This window comes from Chanodichthys erythropterus, chromosome 21 (genome assembly GCF_024489055.1).
Source record: "Chanodichthys erythropterus isolate Z2021 chromosome 21, ASM2448905v1, whole genome shotgun sequence".
Taxonomy (NCBI): Eukaryota; Metazoa; Chordata; class Actinopteri; order Cypriniformes; family Xenocyprididae; genus Chanodichthys; species Chanodichthys erythropterus.
The window spans coordinates 7,579,175-7,603,536 of NC_090241.1; the positions used below are offsets into that span (position 1 = coordinate 7,579,175).

Here is a 24,362-nt window from a genome sequence, read left to right on the forward strand (position 1 = left end):
TGTTAAAAAAGCTTTCAATTTCAGATAAATGCTGTTCTTTTGAAATTTATATTCATCAAAGAATCCTGAAAAAAAAATTAAACTGTTTTTAACATTGATAATAATCAGAAATGTTTCTTGAGCATCAAATCAGCATATGAGAATGATTTCTGAAGGATCATGTGACACTGAAGACGAGTAATGATGCTGAAAATTCAGCTTTGATCACAGGAATAAACTACATTTTAAAATATTCAAATAGAAAACAGTTATTTTAAATGGTAATAATATTTCACAATATTGCTGTTTTTGCTGTATTTTGGATCAAATAAATGCAGCCTTGGTGAGCAAAAGATACTTTTGAAAACATTAAAAAAACCTTACAGATCTAAAACATTTGAACAGTATTTAGATTAAGTTAGATAACAGTTTTATCTAATTTTTCTGGTTGTTTGCAGGTTATGGGTTAACATCTTTTTTTTTACAGTCTATGGTTAACATATGGGTCATTTGGCAATGAATACTCCTATCAGTTTAGTGATATTACATAATGCTTTAATGTTCTATATATCAGTGTTTCTCAGCAATGTTTAATTTAGATCACTAAAATACTCGCTAATTAAAACACCTGATTCAACTCATCAGCTTCTTATGGCGCATTCCATTTGTCCTCGGAAGTGGAAAATACATAGTTCCCCGTAGGATGCACCCTCTTTTTTTACAGTCTATGGATGCACCCTGTTTGTTGAACAACGGAACTATTCCTCCCGGAACGTTTTAATCCTCGTTTGTTTTATGGGGAAAGTGCGTCAGTCGAAACCGCCCCCTTGTTGGTGAGTTGATACTGGTCAATTCTTCACCCATTAAAAATGTAAAACGCTTTCTAAAATGCATTTTGTTACTGAATGTCTATGTGAAGAACGTACTTACACGCTGTCAGTTGTTTATACATATAAGAGGAAGCGTGACACATGTTACATGACGCAACAGAACCAAAATAATGCAGATTCAACCATCATCGCTGGATTAAACACTTTTAAAGCTGCCTGGATTTGCTCAGGGCTCATCAGAAATTCTGACACGAATGCGACAACTTCATATTTTATCGAACTTACTAAGAAAAACTGAATTAATATAAAAATGTACCATGATTAAATAGTGTACCAACTGTAGTATTTTAGGGGGATTATTTTAGATGCATCTATTTGATCTTATTTTCAAATGTTTTAAAGTAATATAGTTCATCTCAAATCATAATTTGTTTATAGAAACAGTAGTTACATGGATCTGTGGGTACTAGTATGGTTGCTGTGCCTAAACATGTTAAAGTCGTCATTAAATGGAAGTTGCAATAGTCTTTTCTTCACTATTGTTCAGAGTGAAACGGCTTCTCGAACAAGAAAAAAATGTTTAAGTTCCATGAGGAATAACTGGATGGTTGTGGTTTGCTATTGGTGGATCTCATGTGAGTGACAGGTTGTCCCGCCCTTGCGCCAGTAAACACGTCATCAGAGAAGAGATGTCCCTGCAAGAGGGAGGGGAAGATATTTTGATTAAGGTTTACAAATGCACATGAATTTAAAAAAAAAAATAATGATGTGCACAGATACATGATTTATAATAAATGCTGCAGTATTCCATAAAGATTTGTCAATATTGATTTCATGGTGACTTTAAAACTATGCTATTGTTTATATGAAATAGATAGTATTAAGTGTGCTGTGGGGAAATGGAAGCAGCCCTGTTTGCCCTCCCATGGATGCCGGTGAATATTGGTGGTTCTGATCTCCTGGCTAAAGCCTGGTTCGGTGACACACAGTACCGGGTTCTGCTGAGTGACCTGAGCACTGTGTGGGAAGAAGAAATGAACGCAGACGACATCCAGAGTCGAGCACAGGCAAGAATGTACAACTCTGCTGGTATCTAGATGAAGTGCATTTAATTCAATACTTAAAAACTTCAGATAATCACACTGTGGTCAGTGCGCTCTTAATTATCTCTGTTTAACTAAAATCAAAAGTTAGAATGATATAATTGTGCAAAACTCATAACAGTGAAATGTCTTTTAAGTCAAGTCACTTTTTTTTTTTTTTTTGGAAGAAGTCACTTATTCTCACCAAGGCTGCATTTATTTGATTAAAATAAATGTAAAAATAAAAACTAGTATTGTAAAATATTATTACAATTTAAAATGTTTTCTATTTATTATTTATTTATGTAAATTATATAATGTATTCCTCTGATGCAAAGCTGAATTTTCAGCATCATTACTCCAGGCTTCAGTGTCACATGATTCTTCAGAAATCATTCTGATATGATTTGGTGCTTAATTAATACCAGTTATTATTAATACTCAATTATTAATAATGGGTCTCAATTTTTAAAAGTTTTTGCAGCTTAATATTTTTTTTGGAAACTAATTCAATTTCTTCAAGATTCTTTGCTGAATAGAAAAAAAAAACCCATTTATTTGAAACAGAAATGTTTTGTAGCATTATACATTTAAAACGTCCTAGCTGAATAAAATATTTTACTTATTTTACTTACACCAAACTTTTAAATGGTGGTGTATTACGGTTTACACACACAAACACCAATATGAAGAAGACTAGAGTAATAATGCTGAAAATTCAGCTTTGCCATCACAGGAATAAATTATGTTTTAAAAGATAATCAAATAGAAAACTGTTCATATTTCAGAATCTTACTGTAATATTAAATGTACTGTACTTTTAATTAAATAACTGCAGTCTTGGTGAGCAGAAGAGACTTCTTACAAAAACATAAAAAAAAAAAAAAAATCATAATTATTCCAAACTTTTGGCTGGTAGTGTATAATGATGGTGTATATATATTGCATTCTTAGCCTGTCAGTATTTCAGACTAATTTATTCTCTCTTTTTATCTGTATAATAGGATCTGAATAAGCGTCTAAGAGCACCAACAAAGGCTTTTTTCTCTCATCTGTGTTCTGTGGCACGGCCTTCTTTCTCCAGCCAAGATGATGATCAGACGTCTGCTGCACACGTTGCTCTTGAAAGGCATGGAGAAAATCTAACAGTCAAACTCAAAAGTGAGCTGGCTGGGTTGCCGTTCTACTGGGAGTTCCGCTGCACCACAACACCTGTATCCATGGTATGAACATTACTTATCTATTCTTATACCATGATCTGTCTGAATACTTCAGATTGTCTGGAAGGTGTGCCTTAACCGTTTAATACACAAGTAATTCCAGTCAGTTTAATCACTGTTCTCACTGAAGCGCACACACACATCTCTCATCTCTCTCTCTCTCTCAATAAATAATTCTTTGCTATAATTAATTTACGCAAATAAATGTAATGTTATCACACTAGTGTATAGCTGTCTGTGAGTTAAAGCAAACAGCGAACTAGATATAACGAGCTGCAACCGATGAAAATAACTGTAATTTTTACCCTTTCGGCCAAATATTAAAGGGTTAGTTCACCCAAAAATGAAAATTCTGTCATTAATTACTTACCCCCATGTCGTTCGACACCTGTAAGACCTTCGTTCATCTTCGGAACACAAATTAAGATATTTCTGTTGAAATCCGATGGCTCAGAAAGGCCTCCATAGCCAGCAATGTCATTTCCTCTCTCAAGACCCATAAAAGGTACTAAAGACGTCGTTACAAAGTCCATCTCACTACAGTGGTTCTACAATCATTTTATGAAGCGACGAGAATAGTTTTTGTGCGCAAAAAAAAAAAAAAAAAAACTAAATAATGACTTATATAGTGATGGGCCGATTTCAAAACACTGCTTCCTGAAGCTTCGAAGCATTGTGAATCAGTGTATCGAGTCATGATTCTGATCGCCAAAGTCACGTGATTTCAGCAGTTTGGCGGATTGACACGCGATCCGACTCATGAATCGATACACTGATTCATAACGCTTCGAAGCTTCAGGAAGCAGTGTTTTGAAATCGGCCCATCACTATATAAGTCGTTATTTAGTTTTTTTTTTTTTTTTTTGCGCACAAAAAATATTATCGTCGCTTCATAAAATTATTGTAGAACCACTGTAGTGAGATGGACTTTGTAACGACGTCTTTATTACCTTTTATGGGTCTTGAGAGAGGAAATAACATTGCTGGCTATGGAGGCCTTTCTGAGCCATCGGATTTCAACAGAAATATCTTAATTTGTGTTCTGAAGATGAACAAAGGTCTTACAGGTGTCGAACGACATGAGGGTAAGTAATTAATGACAGAATTTTAATTTTTGGGTGAATTAACCCTTTAAATGCACTCCGCTTCATGTCTGATGGTTTTTGCATTAAAATAGTTTAATGCACAGCTAGCCGTGGAGTATCTCTTACTTATACTACAGGGATGTTGAACACTTGATTCTGATTGGTTGCCGAGTGTTCTAAGGTGTGCAGTTATTTTCAAGTAAACGCACATCTATCAAGTAGTTCCAGGTTTGTGTAGACCGCATTACAGTTCCATTTAACATTTAAATATTTTTTAAATAGAACATTTTAGTGAACTTTTAGACAAAATCTAAAAAATAAATCTAAAACAAAGTTTGTATATCAATTTCAGCTCATATAATACAATATAATGAGAACATGGAGCTCATACTTGAGGGGAAAACGCCTCATTTTTATTCAGAGGCCCAAACAAAACAAAAATATGCAAATTTGGTGCAGTTGCTGATATTTATATGGCCAAAAATGTAGATGATATTCTGATTCTGCTTGTAATTTAAATCAGTGAGGTCTTTATTATAGTATAGATTACTTGCATAAAATGAATATCAATATCAGTTGTCTTTCTATATCTACCAATAATACATTTTAAGGTATTTACAGTAATTGCTTAGTTTTATGAGCAAAGCTCTGTAGTTTTTATTGTTGGGGTCAAAACATAAAATGCAATGCAATACAATGATGACTGAGAGATGAACAAATAAATGTTCCTATTAAACCTTTTGTATCATATTTGATACTTAACATGATTTTTCTTAAAAAAGTAAAGTGGCCTAAGTTGCAAACCTAAGTTGCTCAAGTCCACAAGATGTTCATCTTGAAATGATACTAAAAATATAACTAACAATAAGTTATTCTTACATTAACTGAAGATTTCACAGCAAAAAGACACAAACTATGACCTGAAGGTGAACATTTTTAGAATTATATTTTTCTTGCTTAAAAAAAGTATAAATTATCAATCAGATGACAGAAGGAATGTAGTACATTATGCACAGAAAGTTTTTCAGCAAAGTTTTGATCATGCTGATAAGTTAGAGCCCTTAGAAATTAATTTATGAAATATGATACTGTCGGTGTCCAAGTAGTCGGTGTCCAACTTGCTTGTGAATCAGGTGTGCAGGCAGCTGGTGCGCCCCCTGCTGGCAGTGAGTAGAGTCCTGCAGCAGCAAGTGGAGGATCTGGCTGCTCTTTTGGCTCGGAAGGATGCGGAGATACAGGACTATCAGGAGAACGGAGCTGTCCTGAGTAGAGGTAACGGTTGCATTTGCGGTTTTGATGCATATTCTCTTGTCTGTTTTTAGCTCACTGACGCTCATCTAAATCTCTGACCTCACAGCCAGACTACAAACAGAGCCATTTGACGTGCACCAGTACAGGGAGAACTTCTTCACGCAGGTGCGAAGCATTTTTACATTCAGTCTCCTGCTAAATTTAGTCAGTCAGAACTAGCATGCATGTGACCCCATGATTGCTCAGAACCAGGTCACTGTGCTGCTTCTAGGGTTTGTTACGGGAGAGAAAACAGTAAGTGCTAGACAGGAAGAGAGACTGGATCTGTTTGACTCAGAGCTGAGGGTCAGCACACACGGACACACACACACAGTGTATAATTAGGCTGTGGTGTGGTTTGTGGAACTCAAAGAGTGTTTGCAGTGACAGCTCTGTTGTTGCGTTGCCTCACACTGAACCGTCTATTGACTGGATAGTGTTTTATACGGTGGCCGAGAGAGCTCAACGCGCTGCAAATAAAGAAAACATCTTCATCAGTTTGACAACACATATGCGCTGCAAACTCCACAACACTTAGAAATAGTGAAACGCGCTGCAAATAAAGAAAACATCTTCATCAGTTTGACAACACATGCGCTGCAAACTCCACAACACTTACAAAAAGAAAAACGCGCTGCAAATAAAGAAAACATCTTCATCAGTTTGACAACACATGCGCTGCAAACTCCACAACACTTACAAAAAGAAAAACGCGCTGCAAATAAAGAAAACATCTTCATCAGTTTGACAACACATGCGCTGCAAACTCCACAACACTTACAAATAGTGAAACGCGCTGCAAATAAAGAAAACATGTGGAGTTTGCAGCGCATATGTGTTGTCAAACTGATGAAGATGTTTTCTTTATTTGCAGCGCGTTTTTCTTTTTGTAAGTGTTGTGGAGTTTGCAGCGCATGTGTTGTCAAACTGATGAAGATGTTTTCTTTATTTGCAGCGCGTTTCACCATTTGTAAGTGTTGTGGAGTTTGCAGCGCATATGTGTTGTCAAACTGATGAAGATGTTTTCTTTATTTGCAGCGCGTTTTTCTTTTTGTAAGTGTTGTGGAGTTTGCAGCGCATGTGTTGTCAAACTGATGAAGATGTTTTCTTTATTTGCAGCGCGTTTCACTATTTGTAAGTGTTGTGGAGTTTGCAGCGCATGTGTTGTCAAACTGATGAAGATGTTTTCTCATTTGCAGCGCGTTGAGCTCTCTCGGCCACCGTAGTTTTATTTATTTTCCCGTCATAGCTGTGTGTGTGTGTGTGTTTGGGTATTTCCTGCTCTTTTTGGTAACGTGTGTGATTAGGACTGGGCTATATGATGGTATACTACCATTTTACTATGGTAGATGTACAGTGGGATCCAAAAGTCTGAAATCATGCACTTTTGAAAATGTTGCTGTTTGATATTTTTCTAACATATTTTGTAATAAAAAAACTTATCAGTTTAACAGTTTGAATGAAAAATGTAATTTAAAAGTTTACATGATTTTAAGACATTCAAATGACTTGAGAATGATCCAAAGATGGATCTGTGCTTTAATGGATGCAATAAAATCTGACCATAAAAAAATCTGTTATTTGAAATAGAATAAACATTAATTGCAGTAAAATTAAATAAATTATTTAAAAAAACCAAAGGTTCCAAAGCAACTTTTCTCATTTTCTTTCTGTTTTATGTATTAAAATAACTAAAACAAAAAATTAATAAGAACTATATAGACATATTTTAAAAAAAACCAGTAATTAATAATAATGACAAAAACCCTCAACAAAAATGAAAACTGATAACATAAAAACTAGTAATAATAAATAACTAATAATATAATATAATATAATATAATATAATATTCAGTTGTATTTAATCATTTATAAGTGATATATAATTGTTCATGTAGGCTGGAAATGAAAAACGCCTCATATTCAGGTGTGCATTATTATTAGGCAGCTTTTCTTTTACAGGCAAAATGAGCCAAAAAAGAGATTTAACTCAGACTGAAAAGTCAAAAATTATTAAATGCCCATGAGAAGGATGCAATAATAGAAATTGCAGTTAAGGCATGACCAATGGACAGAAAAATACTCATTGTGTCAGCAGAGTCAGACAACAACTAAATCCATAAAACGGTCCCATGATGGGAACCCCTAAATAGTTCTAAATATGAAGCACCTGACAGAACCATTTAAGGGTCTATATAGAACCTTATTTTTTTTCTAAGAGTGTACTTTCATATAGAACTACTCGTACCAGTGTTTTGGTCACACCACCACTAAGCAAGATTGCCAGTCTATCACGCTTCTGACCACTCTGCCTTACGGTCATTACAAACACACTGACCACAGTGGGAGGAGCCAAACCTCACAGGCATAAATTAGACTAGAACTATATATTTGTGTTTATGGGCTACTTTTTGTTCTCTTGATGAGTAATGTTCTTGTGGCTGAATCACTGAGTTATTTATTGGATTCAGACATAAGCTTTAATTTGTGCTGGCAGCCGTTTTTTCTGCGTGAGTCGAGTCCTTTTATAGGCGCGTGTTTGATCTCTGTCCGTGTGTTTGTGTGAATCCACCGGTATTTCTCACTGGCCTGGTGAATGTGCAGTCAGATATGTGTGGCTTGACTTGGTGGTGTGAGAAAAGGATATGAGTCTACTCACCCACTCACACTCACACTGAGATACCAGTTGCCCCTTAAACTGGTGGCATTACTCCAAAGCTTGATTGTTATCAGATGATCAGGTAATCATCTTTATATATAACATAACATAACATAACATAACATAACATAACATAACATAACATAACATAACATAACATAACATAACATAACATATACACACACTGAGTCAGGTAGATTTTTTAATTTTTAAGAAATTAATCATTTTATTCAGCAAGGACACATTAAATTGACCAAAAGTAAAAGACATTTATAATTTTACAATGATTTCGATTTTAATAAATACTGTTCTTTTGAACTTTCTATTCATCAAAGAGTCCTGAAAAAAATGTATCATGGTTTCCATAAAAATATTAAGCTGCACAACCTTTTTTTTAACATTATGATACCTTTTTTTTCCTTATTATTAAAGGCACAATATATAAGATTAAAATATCCAAAAATCACTAGAACAATGTTATATATTCTGTTGACAATACTTACACAATACTTACATTATCCAAAACCTTTCCAACAATGTTTAAATCCAGAGAAATCAGCAATTTTAACCAGGACACGGACCATGTCATTTCGTCGCCTGTCACTGACGTCATATTCGCGTTACCCTCGATTTCCAGTTTTACTTTAGTAGAAACCATGGAAACACCAAAGACGCTTTAATATATTCTGTTTTAATAGTCAGGTGAGCAACTTTTTGGATACATTCATCAACAGTAAACTAATTATTGTTATAAAGCTCAACAGGTTAGTCTAATTGTTTGAATCGCTTGTTTTCTTGATTTACCACGAGTACCATGTTTTTACCATGCCTCAGAGATAACACTATTTTGTCAAGTACCTTACATAGCATAATCAGAGAGAGCTTTTTCCATCATAAAATATATATTTTTTTTAAATTAATTGCATGTAGGGATGCAAAGCATTTCTGGTAAATTTCCAAAAACTTTCCAAAATATCTAAAAAATACCCCTTTGCATCCCTTACTGCATGTCATTTAAGTCATTCAGTTTTTATTAATGACAATCTAATATCGATCCTGATTACTGCAAAGTGCAACAAGTCTTCGCTCGGTTATACCAGCCACCGAGCGAACACACAGAGTAACGTTAACAGAACTTTCAAAACACTCAAACACTCCTGCGGCTCTCTGCCCACCCTTCTTCATACCACAGTAAAGTTGATAAAACTTTAATACATTAGCTCATCCATGAACATGATTTCTGCTCAAAACCGTTGGATTTCTTTCCATCGGCTGTGGAGCTGAAGACAACAACTCCCGTGATTCCACGCTCATTCACGGCGTTGTCAAGCTATGCCTTTTTTTGACTAAGCGACCTCTAGTGGCGAAAAATACATACTGTACCTTTAACCCTTTTTTAACATATAATAATTATAATATTAAAATGATTTATGGAGGATCATGTGACACTGAAGACCGAAGTAATGGGGACTGAAAATTTCATTTTAGCCATCAAAGGAATAAATTACATTTTAAAATGTCTATTAAATAAAATAAAAAAAACTGTAATATAATATTTCATAATATTATTGTTTTTACTGTATTTTGATCAAATAAATGCAGTCTTTGAGTATAAAATCTTACTGACCCCAGAATTTGAACTGTAGTGTATATCATACTAGGGTCATAAAAACAATGAGGATCTCAATTAACAAATGTACACTACATACAGATTATGCACATGGAAACAATTGAATCTATAAACATATTACACTACCGTTCAAAAGTTTGGGGTCAGTGAGATTTTTTTTTATGTTTTAAAAGAAGTATCTTCTGCTCACCAAGCCTGCATTTATTTGATTAAAAGTACAAACAAAAACAGTAATATTTTGAAATATTATTCCAATTTAAAACAGCTGTTTTCTATGTCAATATACAGTAAAGTGTAATTTATTCCTGTGATCAAAGCTGAATTTTCAGCATCATTACTTCAGTCTTCAGTGTCACATGATCCTTCAGAAATCAATCTAATATGATGATTTGATGTGCAAGAAACATTTATGATTATTATCAATGTTGAAAACAGTTATTTACATTTTTATTTCATGATGCTATGATGAATAGAAAGTTCAAAAGAACAGCATTTGTCTGAAATCTAAATCTTTTGTAACATTAAACACTACCATTCAAAAGTTTGGGGTCAGTAAGAATTTTATTTTTATTTTTGGGGGATAGAAATAAAATTAATCAATACTTTTATTCATCAAGGATGAGTTAAATTGATCAAAAGTTACAGTAAAGACAATTATAATGTTAGAAAATATTCTATTTTAAATAAATGCTGTTCTTTTGAACTTTCTATTCATCAAAGAATTTTGAAAAAAAATTGTACACAACTGTTTACAACATTGATAATAATAATGAATGTTTCTTGAGCATCATATTAGAATGATTTCTGAAGGATCATGTGACTGAAGACTGGAGTAATGATCAAAATTCAGCTTTGATCACAGGAATAAACTACACTTTATTGTATATTAACATAGAAAACAGCTGTTTTAAATTGGAATAATATTTCACAATATTACTGTTTTTGTTTGTATTTTTAACCAAATATATGAATAAATGCAGGCTTGGTGAGCAGAAGATACTTCTTTTAAAACATTAAAAAATCTTACTGACAAGTATTATATATATAATATATATTATTTTTTAAGTGGCAATATTTGCCCTTTGAATTTGATATTCAGGGCTATTTCCCCTATTTTTGAGGCTTTTGCCATTATTTTCTACAGCAGAAATACTTGTTGTGTCTATTGAAATGTGAGCTTGCACGTTATTTGATTTTTTTGGACATATCAAAGTCATTTGACTGCTGCTGTCTCGCAATACAATGGGAAATTCCACTCCACACTGAAGAATCATTTAAGACCCAAGTCAGAATTAAAATGGAGGTGTGTTTGGAAAAATGTCTCACTGAAATGCCAAACAAACATAGCGAGTCTCTGGAAAAATGGAGTCCGTTCTTGAGATTCCTGATCGGCAGAAGCCTGGTTGAGAGTGTGTGTTTGATGGATGGATAGATAGGCATAGGCCTGTTTGAAATGCTGTCTTTTGGCGGTCAAAACTTATCGAAGACATGTTCCCATGAGTTTGTAAAGTTGAGTTTAAAAGTCTGTGAATGTCTACCCCACGCCGGTGACGCATGCTCAGGTTTTTGAGGGGAAAGGAGAGTGTGAACGTTTACTTTGTGTTTCCAGTGGGCGTATGTACTTTGCTTGATTAACACAAAGACTTGTTTTAGGGTCCATATTAGTGAATGTGCTGTCCTCTTTGCAGGTCTTTTGGGGTTGAATACATTTCTGTGTGAATGTGTTTCAATGACGCACACTGTTGGTTTTTTTAGGGTTGAAGCATAAAAAGAGAAAATTTGACCGGGTGAGCTTAGAAACCAGTTTTGGTTTGGCACTGATGGAGTTACCCTTCTCATTGCCACACCGGCCCATCCAGCGTACTGAACCTAAAGACCAGCAAAACCATCCTGTATCTTAGGCCCTGTTTCCACCTGGCATTAAGATGCGTTTTGGTCGATGTTGTTCCAAACCTGTTTGAGTTTCTTTCTTTTGTTGAACACAAAAGAAGATATTTTGATGAATGTTGGCAATCAAGCAGTTGACGGTAACCATTGACTTCCATAGTAGGAAAAAAATACTATGCAAGTCAATGGCTACCATCAACTGTCTGGTTACCAACATTCTTTAAAATATGTTGTTTTGTGTTCAACAGAAGAAAGAAACTCATACAGGTTTGGAACAACATGAGGGTGAGTAAATGATGACACAATTTTCATGTTTGGGTGAGCTATCATTTTAAACGATCTTTACTGATTCATGAATGCCAAGAAAGAACCTTTATTTTTAAGAATGTAGTATGAATTTTGCAGAATTTTGGGAGGAGTTTTTTGGGGGAAATTATGAGGAAACATGTCCCCTGTAACTGCTACACTCGTTTGAGTGTGTGTTTTATTGTTAGCCGCTAGAATCTGTCAGGTTTCCATGCCTTAATGCCTTTGGCTCCTGGCCTTTATAATCACCCCAATCTGATAACCATGAAACCCATTCAGGACAGCTTCAAGAGGTCAGATGTCTCCCTTTCTGTTATTCCTTCTCCCTCCGTATAACTCTGCTCCAGTTTTCCACAGGGTGAGCTCGGATCTGTAATTAGTTAGCTGTAGCTGGGCTGTGGTTTACTCTGCCTACTTTGAACCCCTGAGAAGAGCTGCCCTGCCAGCCAGAGCAAGAGTAACATCCCATCAAACACGAGTGCCTCTCGTAAATTTAATCGATGGAAACATCATAGAAAATGTAAAAATAGATAGCAAAAAGAGATAACTTTACTACACTTCTATGATTTCTAAAGGAAGTGTTGAGGTGCTCTCCCACAAAAAAAGTTGCTACCATGATACTTGCATGGTTATCAAGGTGTTGCTATGTGATATTTGGTTGGTGTGCTGCTATGCGGTTGCTAGGGTGTTCTGGGAGGTTGCTTATTGGCCAAAGACAAAAATATGGCTCAGTCCCTCATGCATTTTATTGACATGTAGAAAAGTAAACACACCTCTCCTCAACAAGCCACATAATTTGTTCTAAGGTTTGTTCAAATCCCTAATCTAAGTATGATAATAATGGGCTGTTTGTTTTAGTATGCACCACTAATAAAGAAAACTAGGGAGTGTGAGACAGGGTGAACTGAGAGAAAGAGGTAATAGATATTTTTAGGAGGAGGGGTTTGACTGAATGAGAGTGAGGACAGATTTATAGAGGACTATAAAATGAAGCTCTTCACTGGGTTTAATCCATGATGCCCTTTTAAGACTTCACCTGCCTTTATTTGTTTCACTATAGATTGTGTGTGCTTGTGTGTGTGTGTGTGTGTGTGTGTGTGTGTTACTTGATTTTGGCTAAAAGTCTCTTTTCCAAAACAAAAACACATCATTAATTTTTTGTACTTTTGTATTTTCTGCACATTTAAAGGGTTAGTTCACCCAAAAAAGAAAATTATGTCATTAATGATTCACCCTCATGTTGTTCCAAACCCGTAAATCTTCGGAACACAGTTTAAGATATTTTAGATTTAGTCCGAGAGCTTTCTGTCCCTCCATTGAAAGTGTACAGCGGATACAGAAAGTATTCAGACCCCCTTAAATTTTTCACTCTGTTATATTGCAGCCATTTGCTAAAATCATTTAAGTTCATTTTTTTTCCTCATTAATGTACACACAGCACCCCATATTGACAGAAAAACACAGAATTGTTGACATTTTGGCAGATTTATTAAAAAAGAAAAACTGAAATATCACATGGTCCTAAGTATTCAGACCCTTTGCTGTGACACTCATATATTTAACTCAGGTGCTGTCCATTTCTTCTGATCATCCTTGAGATGGTTCTACACCTTCATTTGAGTCCAGCTGTGTTTGATTATACTGATTGGACTTGATTAGGAAAGCCACACACCTGTCTATATAAGACCTTACTGCTCACAGTGCATGTCAGAGCAAATGAGAATCATGAGGTCAAAGGAACTGACTGAAGAGCTCAGAGACAGAATTGTGGCAAGGCACAGATCTGGCCAAGGTTACAAAAACATTTCTGCTGCACTTTAGGTTCCTAAGAGCACAGTGGCCTCCGTAATCCTTAAATGGAAGACGTTTGGGATGACCAGAACCCTTCCTAGAGCTGGCCATCTGGCCAAACTGAGCTATCAGGGGAGAAGAGCCTTGGTGAGAGAGGTAAAGAAGAACCCAAAGATCACTGTGGCTGAGCTCCAGAGATGCAGTCGGAGATGGGAGAAAGTTGTAGAAAGTCAACCATCACTGCAGCCCTCCACCAGTCGTGGCTTTATGGCAGAGTGGCCCGACGGAAGCCTCTCCTCAGTGCAAGACACATGAAAGACTGCCTGAAGGACTCCAAGATGGTGAGAAATAAGATTCTCTGGTCTGATGAGACCAAGATACCAAGATAGAACTTTTTGGCCTTCATTCTAAGCGGTATGTGTGGAGAAAACCAGGCACTGCTCATCACCTGTGTAATACAGTCCCAACAGTGAAGCATGGTGGTGGCAGCATCATGCTGTTGGGGTGTTTTTCAGCTGCAGGGACAGGATGACTGGTTGCAGGGATATCCTTGAAGAAAACCTTCTCCAGAGTGCTCAGGACCTCAGACTGGGTCGAAGGTTTACCTTCCAACAAGACAATGACCCTAAGCACACAGCTATAATAACGAAGGAGTGGCTTCACAAAAACTCTGTGACTGTTCTTGAATGGCCCAGCCAGAGCCCTGACTTAAAACCAATTGAGCATTTCTGGAGAGACCTAAAATTGGCTGTCCACCAACATTTACCATCCAACCTGACAGAACTGGAGAGGATCTGCCAGGAGGAATGGCAGAGAATCCCCAAATCCAGGTGTGAAAAACTTGTTGCATCTTTCCCAAAAAGACTCATGGCTGTATTAGATCAAAAGGGTGCTTCTACTAAATACTGAGCAAAGGGTCTGAATACTTAGGACCATGTGATATTTCAGTTTTTCTTTGTACATACACTTTCAATGGAGGGACAGAAAGCTCTCGGACTAAATCTAAAACATCTTAAACTGTGTTCCGAAGATGAACGGAGGTCTTACGACATAAGGGTGAGTCATTAATGACATAATTTTCATTTTTGGGTGAACTAACCCTTTAAGCACATTTCCATCCACATTTATAAAACTACTTTGTAAAAAAAAAAAAATACTGAAAATTCAGCTTTGACACCACAGGAATAAATTACAATTTAAAATATCTTTAAATTGAAAGTAGTTATTTTAAATCATAATAATACAATTTCACAATGTTACTGTTTTTATTGTATTATTGATCAAATATAGTGAGCATAAGAGGCTTCTTTCAAAAATCTTACCAACCTCAAACAGTAGTGTATGTGCTTGAAGGATTAGTCCACTTTCAAATAAAATTTTCCTGATAATTTACTCACCCCCATGTCATCCAAGATGTTCATGTCTTTCTTTCGTCAGTCGAAAAGAAATGAAGGTTTTTGATGAAAACATTCCAGGATTATTCTCCTTATAGTGGACTTCAGTGGCCTCCAGACGGTTGAAGGTCAAAATTACAGTTTCAGTGAAGCTTCAGAGGGCTTCAAACGATACCAGACAAATGATCGCCTTGCTCATGCTTCCGCTTTCTGTATTCTTCAAAAAGCTTATGCTGTATGTCCTACACCCTCCCTATTCAACTTACGGAACGAATGCGGCGCCAGTTTCATCTTTTTCTGTAAGAAGAATATGGAAGCACGTGCAAGGCGATCATTTGTGTTTATAAAGCATATACAGTTGTATTTTTTTCAAAAATGACTGATCGTTTTGCTAGATTAGGAGCCTTATTCCTCGTCTGGTATCGTTTGAAGCCCTTTGAAGCTGCAATGAAACTGTAATTTTGACCTTCAACCGTCTGGAGGCCATTGAAGTCCACTATAAGGAGAATAATCCTGGAATGTTTTCATCAAAAACCTTAATTTCTTTTCGACTGACGAAAGAAAGACATGAACATCTTGGATGATATGGGGGTGAGTAAATTATCATGAAATTTTTATTTGAAAGTGGACTAATCCTTTAATGCAGTTAAGAACAATAATGTTAGTTGAGAAGAATAATCTTACAAATCTTTTGTGGTGAAATTTGTGATCTAGACATGTTTTGTAAGTCTTTTTCATAACAGCTAATAAGAATTCTGCTGCTGTGATGTCAAATTCAAAATCAAGTGGCACTGATTTGTCTTTGAGTAGGGTGTACCAACCAAATGCACATAAATAAGACTGTAATAATAGTAACAGAATAGATAGTGTGAGATAATAGTTTCTTTATGTTGTTCAGACAAGAAATAATTATGCAAGGCAGAAACCACCTCAGAATTGTTTAAATGTATGAACCTAAAGGTTAAGTAATTGTGAGTTTTAAAATAAGTTGCAATTTTATGAAGTGATAGTATGTCTCAATATCTTACTACACACTACTTGCCTTTCACCAGAAAAGTGCTGAACACAAAACAAGAATTGGGACGCTCTCTGGAATCTTCCATTGAAGTCTATTGGTTTAGAGTTCTTCCACAAACCACTATAAACGAGCCAATGCTGGTGATCAAATTTGTTCAAATCCCTAATCTAAGTATGATAATAGTATGATGTTTATCTTAGTATGCAAAGAAAACTAGGGAGTATGAGACAATGGGTGAACTGAGAGAAAGAGGTAATGGATATCTTTTAGGAGGAGGGGTTTGACAGAATTGCAGTATATGCTTGCTTGCATACTTGCCTTCACCAGAAGTACTGAGCACAAAACAAGAACTGGGACACTCTCTGGAATCTTCCATTAGAGTCTATTGGTTCTTTCACAAACCACTAAAAACCAGCCAATGCTGTTTACCAGCTATGAATAGGTGTATCAACATGATGCACTAACACATGAACCGCTTTTTCCTGACACTTCCCCTCTTTGACGCACACAGATGATGGTGGATGATTCAATATCTGCGTTTGTGTAAATGATCTGGCCTGGTATCGGTGTGATCGTGTAGCTTCATGCTTTTTCTGAAAAAACAAAACTTTAGTTGATCAATTGATATGACAAGAAGAAAAACTGCAAAGATCAGGAGAGGAGAAGTGATTTCAGGGGAGACAGGAAGTGCACACTCATGAACTGTGGCTTCTCTCCTCACATTGCCCTCTCTGTCCCCAAAGAGGAACTCAAAGCATTCATTTATTTTTATGATATTTCAACAAACAAATAATAAAAATAAATCAATGTAAACCCCAAACGTCTACACGTATATTTAGGGGCCCTTCATTCATCTAGTGGTCACCAATCTCACCAGGTCAATATTTGGCGAGCTAATTTTGAGAATTTGTCCTCTCTGTTGTGAAAGAGAATGTGTTTGGGGAATGTGTGAATGCAGTCATCTTTACCATTACCCTGTTGAACTTGGTGTCACCCATCCTTTACCATTAAGATTTTTTTTTTTTTTCCATTCTGCATATTTTCATGACAATTAAGAACATTTCACTTCCAAATTCCCATGATCATAATGCATACTTTTTTAATTAAAAATGCTTCATTTTCCTCAGGCAAAAGATAATTTCTTTTCTTAGATAAAGTAGTGTTTGACCGTTCATGTGATCTTGACATGGTGGCCATCTTTATGTATAGTAAAACCGCTTCTTTCAGGTAACTGAAAGATTTTTATATAAATTTTATATATATTAATGATTACTATTTTTTTCTTTAGATATAACATTTTATTTATTTTTTTTATTAAATATTTTGTAAATTATTTTTTTCTTTTATTATGTGACAAGATTTAAGAGAGAAAACTTTCATTCAGCAAGTGATAGAAATCTTTTGTAACATTATAAATATCTTTACTACAAACCCAATTCCAAAAAAGTTGGGACACTGTACAAATTGTGAATAAAAAAGGAATGCAATAATTTACAAATCTCATAAACTTATTTTATTCACAATAGAATATAGATAACGTGTCAAATGTTGAAAGTGAGACATTTTGAAATGTCATGCCAAATATTGGCTCATTTTGGATTTCATGAGAGCTACTACACATTGCAATAAAAGTTGGGACAGGTAGCAATAAGAGGCCGGAAAAGTTAAACACATAAGGAACAGCTGGAGGACCAATTTGCAACTTAGTAGGTCAATTGGCAACATGAAAAGAGCCTCTCAGAGTGGCAGTGTCTCTCAGAAGTCAAGATGGGCAGAGCATCACCAATTCCCCCAATGCTGCGGTGAAAAATAGTGTAGCAATATCAGAAAGGAGTTTCTCAGAGAAAAATTGCAAAGAGTTTGAAGTTATCATCATCTACAGTGCATAATATCATCCAAAGATTCAGAGAATCTGGAACAATCTCTGTGCGTAAGGGTCAAGGCCGGAAAACCATACTGGATGCCCGTGATCTTTGGGCCCTTAGACGGCACTGCATCACATACAGGAATGCTACTGTAATGGAAATCACAACATGGGCTCAGGAATACTTCCAGAAAACAATGTCGGTGAACACAATCCACCGTGCCATTCGCTGTGGCCGGCTAAAACTCTATAGGTCAAAAAAGAAGCCATATCTAAACATGATCCAGAAGCGCAGGCGTTTTTTCTGGGCCAAGGCTCATTTAAAATGGACTGTGGCAAAGTGGAAAACTGTTCTGTGGTCAGACGAATCAAAATTTGAAGTTCTTTTTGGAAAACTGGGATGCCATGTCATCTGGACTAAAGAGGACAAGGACAACCCAAGTTGTTATCAGCGCTCAGTTCAGAAGCCTGCATCTCTGATGGTATGGGGTTGCATGAGTGCGTGTGGCATGGGCAGCTTACACATCTGGAAAGGCACCATCAATGCTGAAAGGTATATCCAAGCTCTAAAACAACATATGCTCCCATCCAGACGTCTTCTCTTTCAGGGAAGACCTTGCATTTTCCAACATGACAATGCCAGACCACATACTGCATCAATTACAACATCATGGCTGCATAGAAGAAGGATCCGGATACTGAAATGGCCAGCCTGCAGTCCAGATCTTTCACCCATAGAAAACATTTGGTGCATCATAAAGAGGAAGATGTGACAAAGAAGACCTAAGACAGTTGAGCAACTAGAAGCCTGTATTAGACAAGAATGGGACAACATTCCTATTCCTAAACTTGAGCAACTTCCCTTCTCAGTCCCCAGACGTTTGCAGACTGTTATAAAAAGAAGAGGGGATGCCACACAGTGGTAAACATGGCATTGTCCCAACTTTTTTGAGATGTGTTGATGCCATGAAATTTAAAATCAACTCATTTTTCCCTTAAAATTATACATTTTCTCAGTTTAAACATTCGATATGTCATCTATGTTGTATTCTGAATTTGAAACTTTAACATCATTGCATTCTGTTTTTATTCACAATTTGTACAGTGTCCCAACTTTTTTGGAATTGGGTTTGTATTTCAAATAGATGCATTGAACATTATATTCATCAAAAAATCAGTTTCCACAAAAGTATTTAGTAGCAAGTATTTAGTCTTTATTTTAAGAACTATTTTAAATAATTGAGCATCAATAGTAATTGATATCTCCACAACAAATCAGCATATTAGAATGATTTCTGAAGGATCATGTGACACTGAAGGCTGGAGTAATGATGCTGAAAATTCAGCTTTGCATCACAGGAATAAATTACATTTTAAAACCTATTAAAATAAGAAGAAATCTCTTACACACACTAAATTTCATATCCATGTATACACTCATATCCCTTTTTCAAAAGTAATTTTCCATTAAAAAAAGTTTTCCATCTAAAGAAATGAATATTACTCAAAAAAGTAATTGTCCAAGACGGTTCCTCTATGGAGACTAATAAGTAATTAGAATTGAAGGTCTTGTCTTTCTTTATGGTTTGCTCATTCTTTCTCTTTTTTGTCTCTTAGATTGTTCCACAGATGGGTGTGACGCTGGACAGTTTGGGTTTTGACTCAGAGTTGCAGGCCCTGTACATGGCCGTGAGCTCTGAGAAAACGGGTCAGAAACGTAAACGCTCTCCTGACAGCAGCCATGCGTTAGAAGGCAACGACATCGCTGAACAACACGTACCTGAAAAACTACAAATCACTGATTTCCCCACAGGTTACTGCCTCATAGACACTGAGCTTAAAACATGGGTAAAATAATTAATTCCAAACCCATATATCTGTCTGTCGTCTGTGGAACACAAAAGGAAATGTTTTCCAGAATGTCCTGTTAAAAGGAGTGTGGAATGGGTGAAAGAATGAGTGTTGTTACGCTATACGTTACGTTGTTGCATTATCCACTGAGAATTGGCACCTGTTGACATGTAGGGCCAAGCTTAACATTAGCGGTATCAAATATCATTGGCTGTTGTTGTGTCTCATGACCAAACATTATGGATGTCAAATTTGGTGTGTTCCTTCTAAAGGCTCCACATTTTAATAGACATATGTCGATGTTTAGGGGATAGGTGAACGTGATTTCATCAAGTACAACTTGTTCCTGAATCAACATATTTGTTGATCCTGGAACATTACAATCGACCAATCAGATTTGAGGGACAAGTGTACAGTTTATGTCAAGTTTAAGCTTACATGTGCTTCAAAATCTGTGTTATTCAGCTATAATTTCCCTCTGAACTTAGGTAGAGGTTAGGGATAGGGTTAGGACTAAATTTTTGGACAGGAATGTTATTCCAGGATCAACAAAATATGTTGATCTAGGAACATGTCTCACCTGGCAAAAAATCACAGTGACCTAAGGGGATAGTTTATGCAAACATAAAAATTCTGTCATCATTTACTCATCCTTGTCCAAACCCTGTAGTCTTTGGTTAATCTTCAAATATTAATGTTTTTAATGAAACCTGAGAGGTTTCTGTCTCTCCATTGAAAGTCCAGGTAACCAAAACTTAGAAGATACAAAAAAAAGGTCATAAAGGTATCGTAAAACCAATCCATATGAATCAAATGCTTTAATCCAAGTCTTGTGAACAGATATGATTGGATTATGATAAACAGATTACATTTAAGTATCTTTATATTTGCATCTAAACAATGATCGATTTGCATACATGAAGCACATCACATATCGCAACAACAGAAGCTCAAACATGCCAATGATGAATTTTGGGTGATCAATCCCTTTAATGAGATTTGACAGTTGCAGTGGCAGGTGCAATTTTTGGTGATTAAATGATGCTTAAAGAGGCTATATGTAGGAATTTTCGTGCATTAATCACTTTTTGTATTGCCAATGTGTGAACAGCTTGTAATGAAACTTAAAAAACAAGACCTTGAAAATTGAATTTACCTCGGCATAGTTGAATAACGAGATCAGTACATGGAAATGACATACAGTGAGTCTCAAACTCCATTGTTTCCTCCTTATATAAATCTCATTCATTTAAAAGACCTCCAAAGAACAGGCGAATCACAACATAACACCAATGTAACAGTCGGGATGTACGCCCCCAATATTTGCATATGCCAGCCCATGATCGAGGCATTACACAAGGGCAGGCAGTATTAACGTCTGGATATGTGCACAGCTGAATCGTCAGACTAGGTAAGCAAGCAAGAACAATAGTGAAAAATGGCAGATGGAGCAATAATAACTGACATGATCCACGATAACCTGATATTTTTAGTGATATTTGTAAACTGTCTTTCTAAATGTTTCGTTAGCATGTTGCTAATGTACTGTTAAATGTGGTTAAAGTTACCATCGTTTCTTACTGTATTCACGGAGACAAGAGCCATCGCTATTTTCATTTTTAAACACTTGCAGTCTGTATAATTTATAAACACAACTTCATTCTTTATAAATCTCTCCATCATGTTAGCTTTAGCCGCCCACGGAGCACTATCAAACTCATTCAGAATCAAATGTAAACATCCAAATAAATACCATACTTACGCGATTAGACATGTTGCATGACGAACACTTTGTAAAGATCCATTTTGAGGGTTATATTAGCTGTTAACTTTGTTTATGCACTGTTTAAGGTAGGCACAAGCTCCGTGGGCGGGGAGCGTGAGCATTTAAAGGGGCCGCATCCTAAATCGGCTCATATTTAATGATGCCCCAAAATAGGCAGTTAAAAAATTAATTTAAAAAAATCTATGGTATATTTTGAGCTGAAACTTCACAGACACATTCAGGGGACACCTTAGACTTATATTACGTCTTTTAAAAAGACGTTCTATGGCACCTTTTAATAAGTAACAAAGCACACGAGACAGGAGTTGCCAACTTCATCCATCAAGTTTACTCATTCACTTCCATTCTCCACACACATTACATCATTACACAACAGTTCAGACTTCCTTTTTCAAAATAGTAGTCCACAATATAATTTACTTATGAATACAACACTAGGTTGTCTATAAAAGCCTGTAGACTGATTTTTATGTGAAGGACAGGAGAATCCAAAGGATGTGACAGTTATGTGCGTTCCTGAGCGCCTCTCTTCCGTTCTATTACACATGAAATGCTTATACAGTATTCAGGATAATGCAGAAAAAGCTAATGTGTACTGTAAGCTATGCGTCATGCAAAGTAAAGGGATTAATTCAAACTATAGTCTCACTTAGCCTGGTCTATATTGTCTGTATTCTCAAACATACTTTATATTCAAACTATCATAAGAGTGTAAATCTCATCTGTCGACATGATTCCTATAATCATATGCTTTCTTAACTTACTTTTTCTCACTGCTGTCATTTTTGTTGTCATCATTTTGTTATTGAGAGGAAAGTGTGCAGCAGATATTTACTCATTCAACTAATTGTTGCTCTCAGCATCGTGGACGGCGTCAGGATGTTCGTTAACAGTATATCACTGCAAAGGTATTAACTTCTTTTTACTTCGAAGCAAAGAACAAAAAAGTACTCCACCTTGAATATATTGGGGCATTGTATCACGTCTCTTGTGCGTTAAATTTGAGTGCTAGCATGAGTAATAAGTTGCTGGCTGCAGTTCACTTAATGGCCACCGGTGTCGCTAATAACAAGGGTTTCTGAATTCTACATATAGCAACTTTAAATTACGGTCGCTCACTCTAAGCTATTGTATGGCTTCAGAATTTGTATGGAACACTTTTATGGTGCTTTTTTTTTGTAGTTTTGGAGCCTTTTTGTCTCCTTTCGTGTTCCACAGATGAAAGGTTATATTGGTTTGGAACAAGGTTGAATAAATGATGACAGATTTCATTTTTGAGTGGTGTTTGTCTTGTTTGCTGTGCTGTGCAGGTGTGGCGTCTTCACTGGCTTCTCAAGAACAGAATTGTGTCAAAGGATCATCAGGAAGACCTCTGGTGGCAGACAGTAAACAGGTTTGGTCTTTTCTTTCTGCCATATGTTAGTTGTTTTTTGTCGTTACACTTATTTTTGCCAAAATGTAACAAAATAAATATTCAATTAAATCTACTGTAGTGCCATGAACCCTGTGTTTTAGAGAACATGTAAGTGGCTTCTTTAATTATTTTTTTGCACCGTGAACCCAACATTGCTGAGCCTTAGGCTGGTAAAGTTTGACCATTATGTTTGATTTTAAAAGTTCCGGAAGTTCAACAAAAAGGCCTGTGTTCTTCAGGGCAATTTTAACATAAATCTGACTACAAAAATGTTACTCAACTTGATATGAAGTAATTTTCTGTGTTAAATACAAAACGTGTGTACAAAAATGCACCTACAATGAATGTCTATGGAGCAGCTATTGCATGCTTTCCCCCTATACTTGCATTTAAGTGCTAACTGTCCATAATTTTATTTTATTTTTTCCAATTTACAAATAAAGCTATGAGTCAAAATCATTTTCTGCAGTAATTAACAGGAATGCTAACTTTTAAGTAATTTTGAACCCAGCATATTCCTTTAAGGGAACTAAAACCAATTCTGAATGATTCCTTCAGACTGTCCCATTACCTTCAACTGCTGCGGGTTCTGAGGAACGTTCCACCTCACGGGCGAAGAAGAAGAAAGCAGTGGGGCTTTTTCGGTGACAATTCATTCCTCTGAATCAAATAGCACCACATAAGGACCCTTTTATTTTCTGAATGCTTTATAAACATTTTTATTCTTTATAGGTTGGATATGTAAGTGAATCTGTAAATTTTAATGTTGGATTTTATTCTGTATGCCCATCTTAAAGTTTTTGTGTCTTAAAAGTAATGAATAAAATATTGCTTTCCTTAATAGAAGCTCTCTCTTGGTCAATTGGTTGGGTTGATATAGTCTCAGCCTCAGACATCACGCCCACGGATTATTGGCTGAACATCTGATGTATAAGGTACAAAAAAAAAGGGGAGGTTTGAAGTCATATTCTGTTTAGTAGATTTCTACAGGATTTCCAGGATACGTGTGTTTTGCGTTCTTTAACGGCCCTCCCGTTGTGTTGTCAAACCCCCTCATCAAGTTCAACTAAACGCTGGATTTTCAAAAATATGTGAAGTTCACGGCATAAAGTCTTTAAATGACATTCAAGAGTTTTGCCAGTTTGTTATTGTCCCGACATTATGTTATTGTAGGGACATCGCCTTACATTTGACGCTGAACAAAACAAACTGATTGGTTGCTTTACATGTTAGTCAGATGGCCTCTTGGGTGGTCCTTGGCCATTGAAAGCTGCGA

General features: G+C 36.0%; 1 protein-coding gene across 1 annotated transcript; it reads left to right on the plus strand.

The window, feature by feature from the left end:
* Nucleotides 1-486: 486 nt before the first annotated feature.
* nhej1 (nonhomologous end-joining factor 1) lies at nucleotides 487-23,894 on the plus strand. The gene is made up of 8 exons (XM_067374464.1): nucleotides 487-812; nucleotides 1,684-1,876; nucleotides 2,896-3,114; nucleotides 5,330-5,468; nucleotides 5,554-5,612; nucleotides 19,653-19,848; nucleotides 22,983-23,065; nucleotides 23,645-23,894. Exons 2-8 carry the CDS (start codon nucleotides 1,709-1,711, stop codon nucleotides 23,732-23,734), a joined length of 954 nt encoding a protein of 317 aa, XP_067230565.1. The 5' UTR covers nucleotides 487-812; nucleotides 1,684-1,708; the 3' UTR covers nucleotides 23,735-23,894.
* Nucleotides 23,895-24,362: the final 468 nt, after the last annotated feature.

Excerpts from the sequence above, each read along its gene's own strand:
- nhej1 (XM_067374464.1), top strand. The coding sequence starts at position 1,709 with ATGGAAGCAGCCCTGTTTGCCCTCCCATGGATGCCGGTGAATATTGGT. Across the intron at positions 1,877-2,895 it reads ACATCCAGAGTCGAGCACAG|GATCTGAATAAGCGTCTAAG; the intron begins GCAAGAATGTAC and ends TCTGTATAATAG. Across the intron at positions 23,066-23,644 it reads TGGTGGCAGACAGTAAACAG|ACTGTCCCATTACCTTCAAC; the intron begins GTTTGGTCTTTT and ends TGATTCCTTCAG.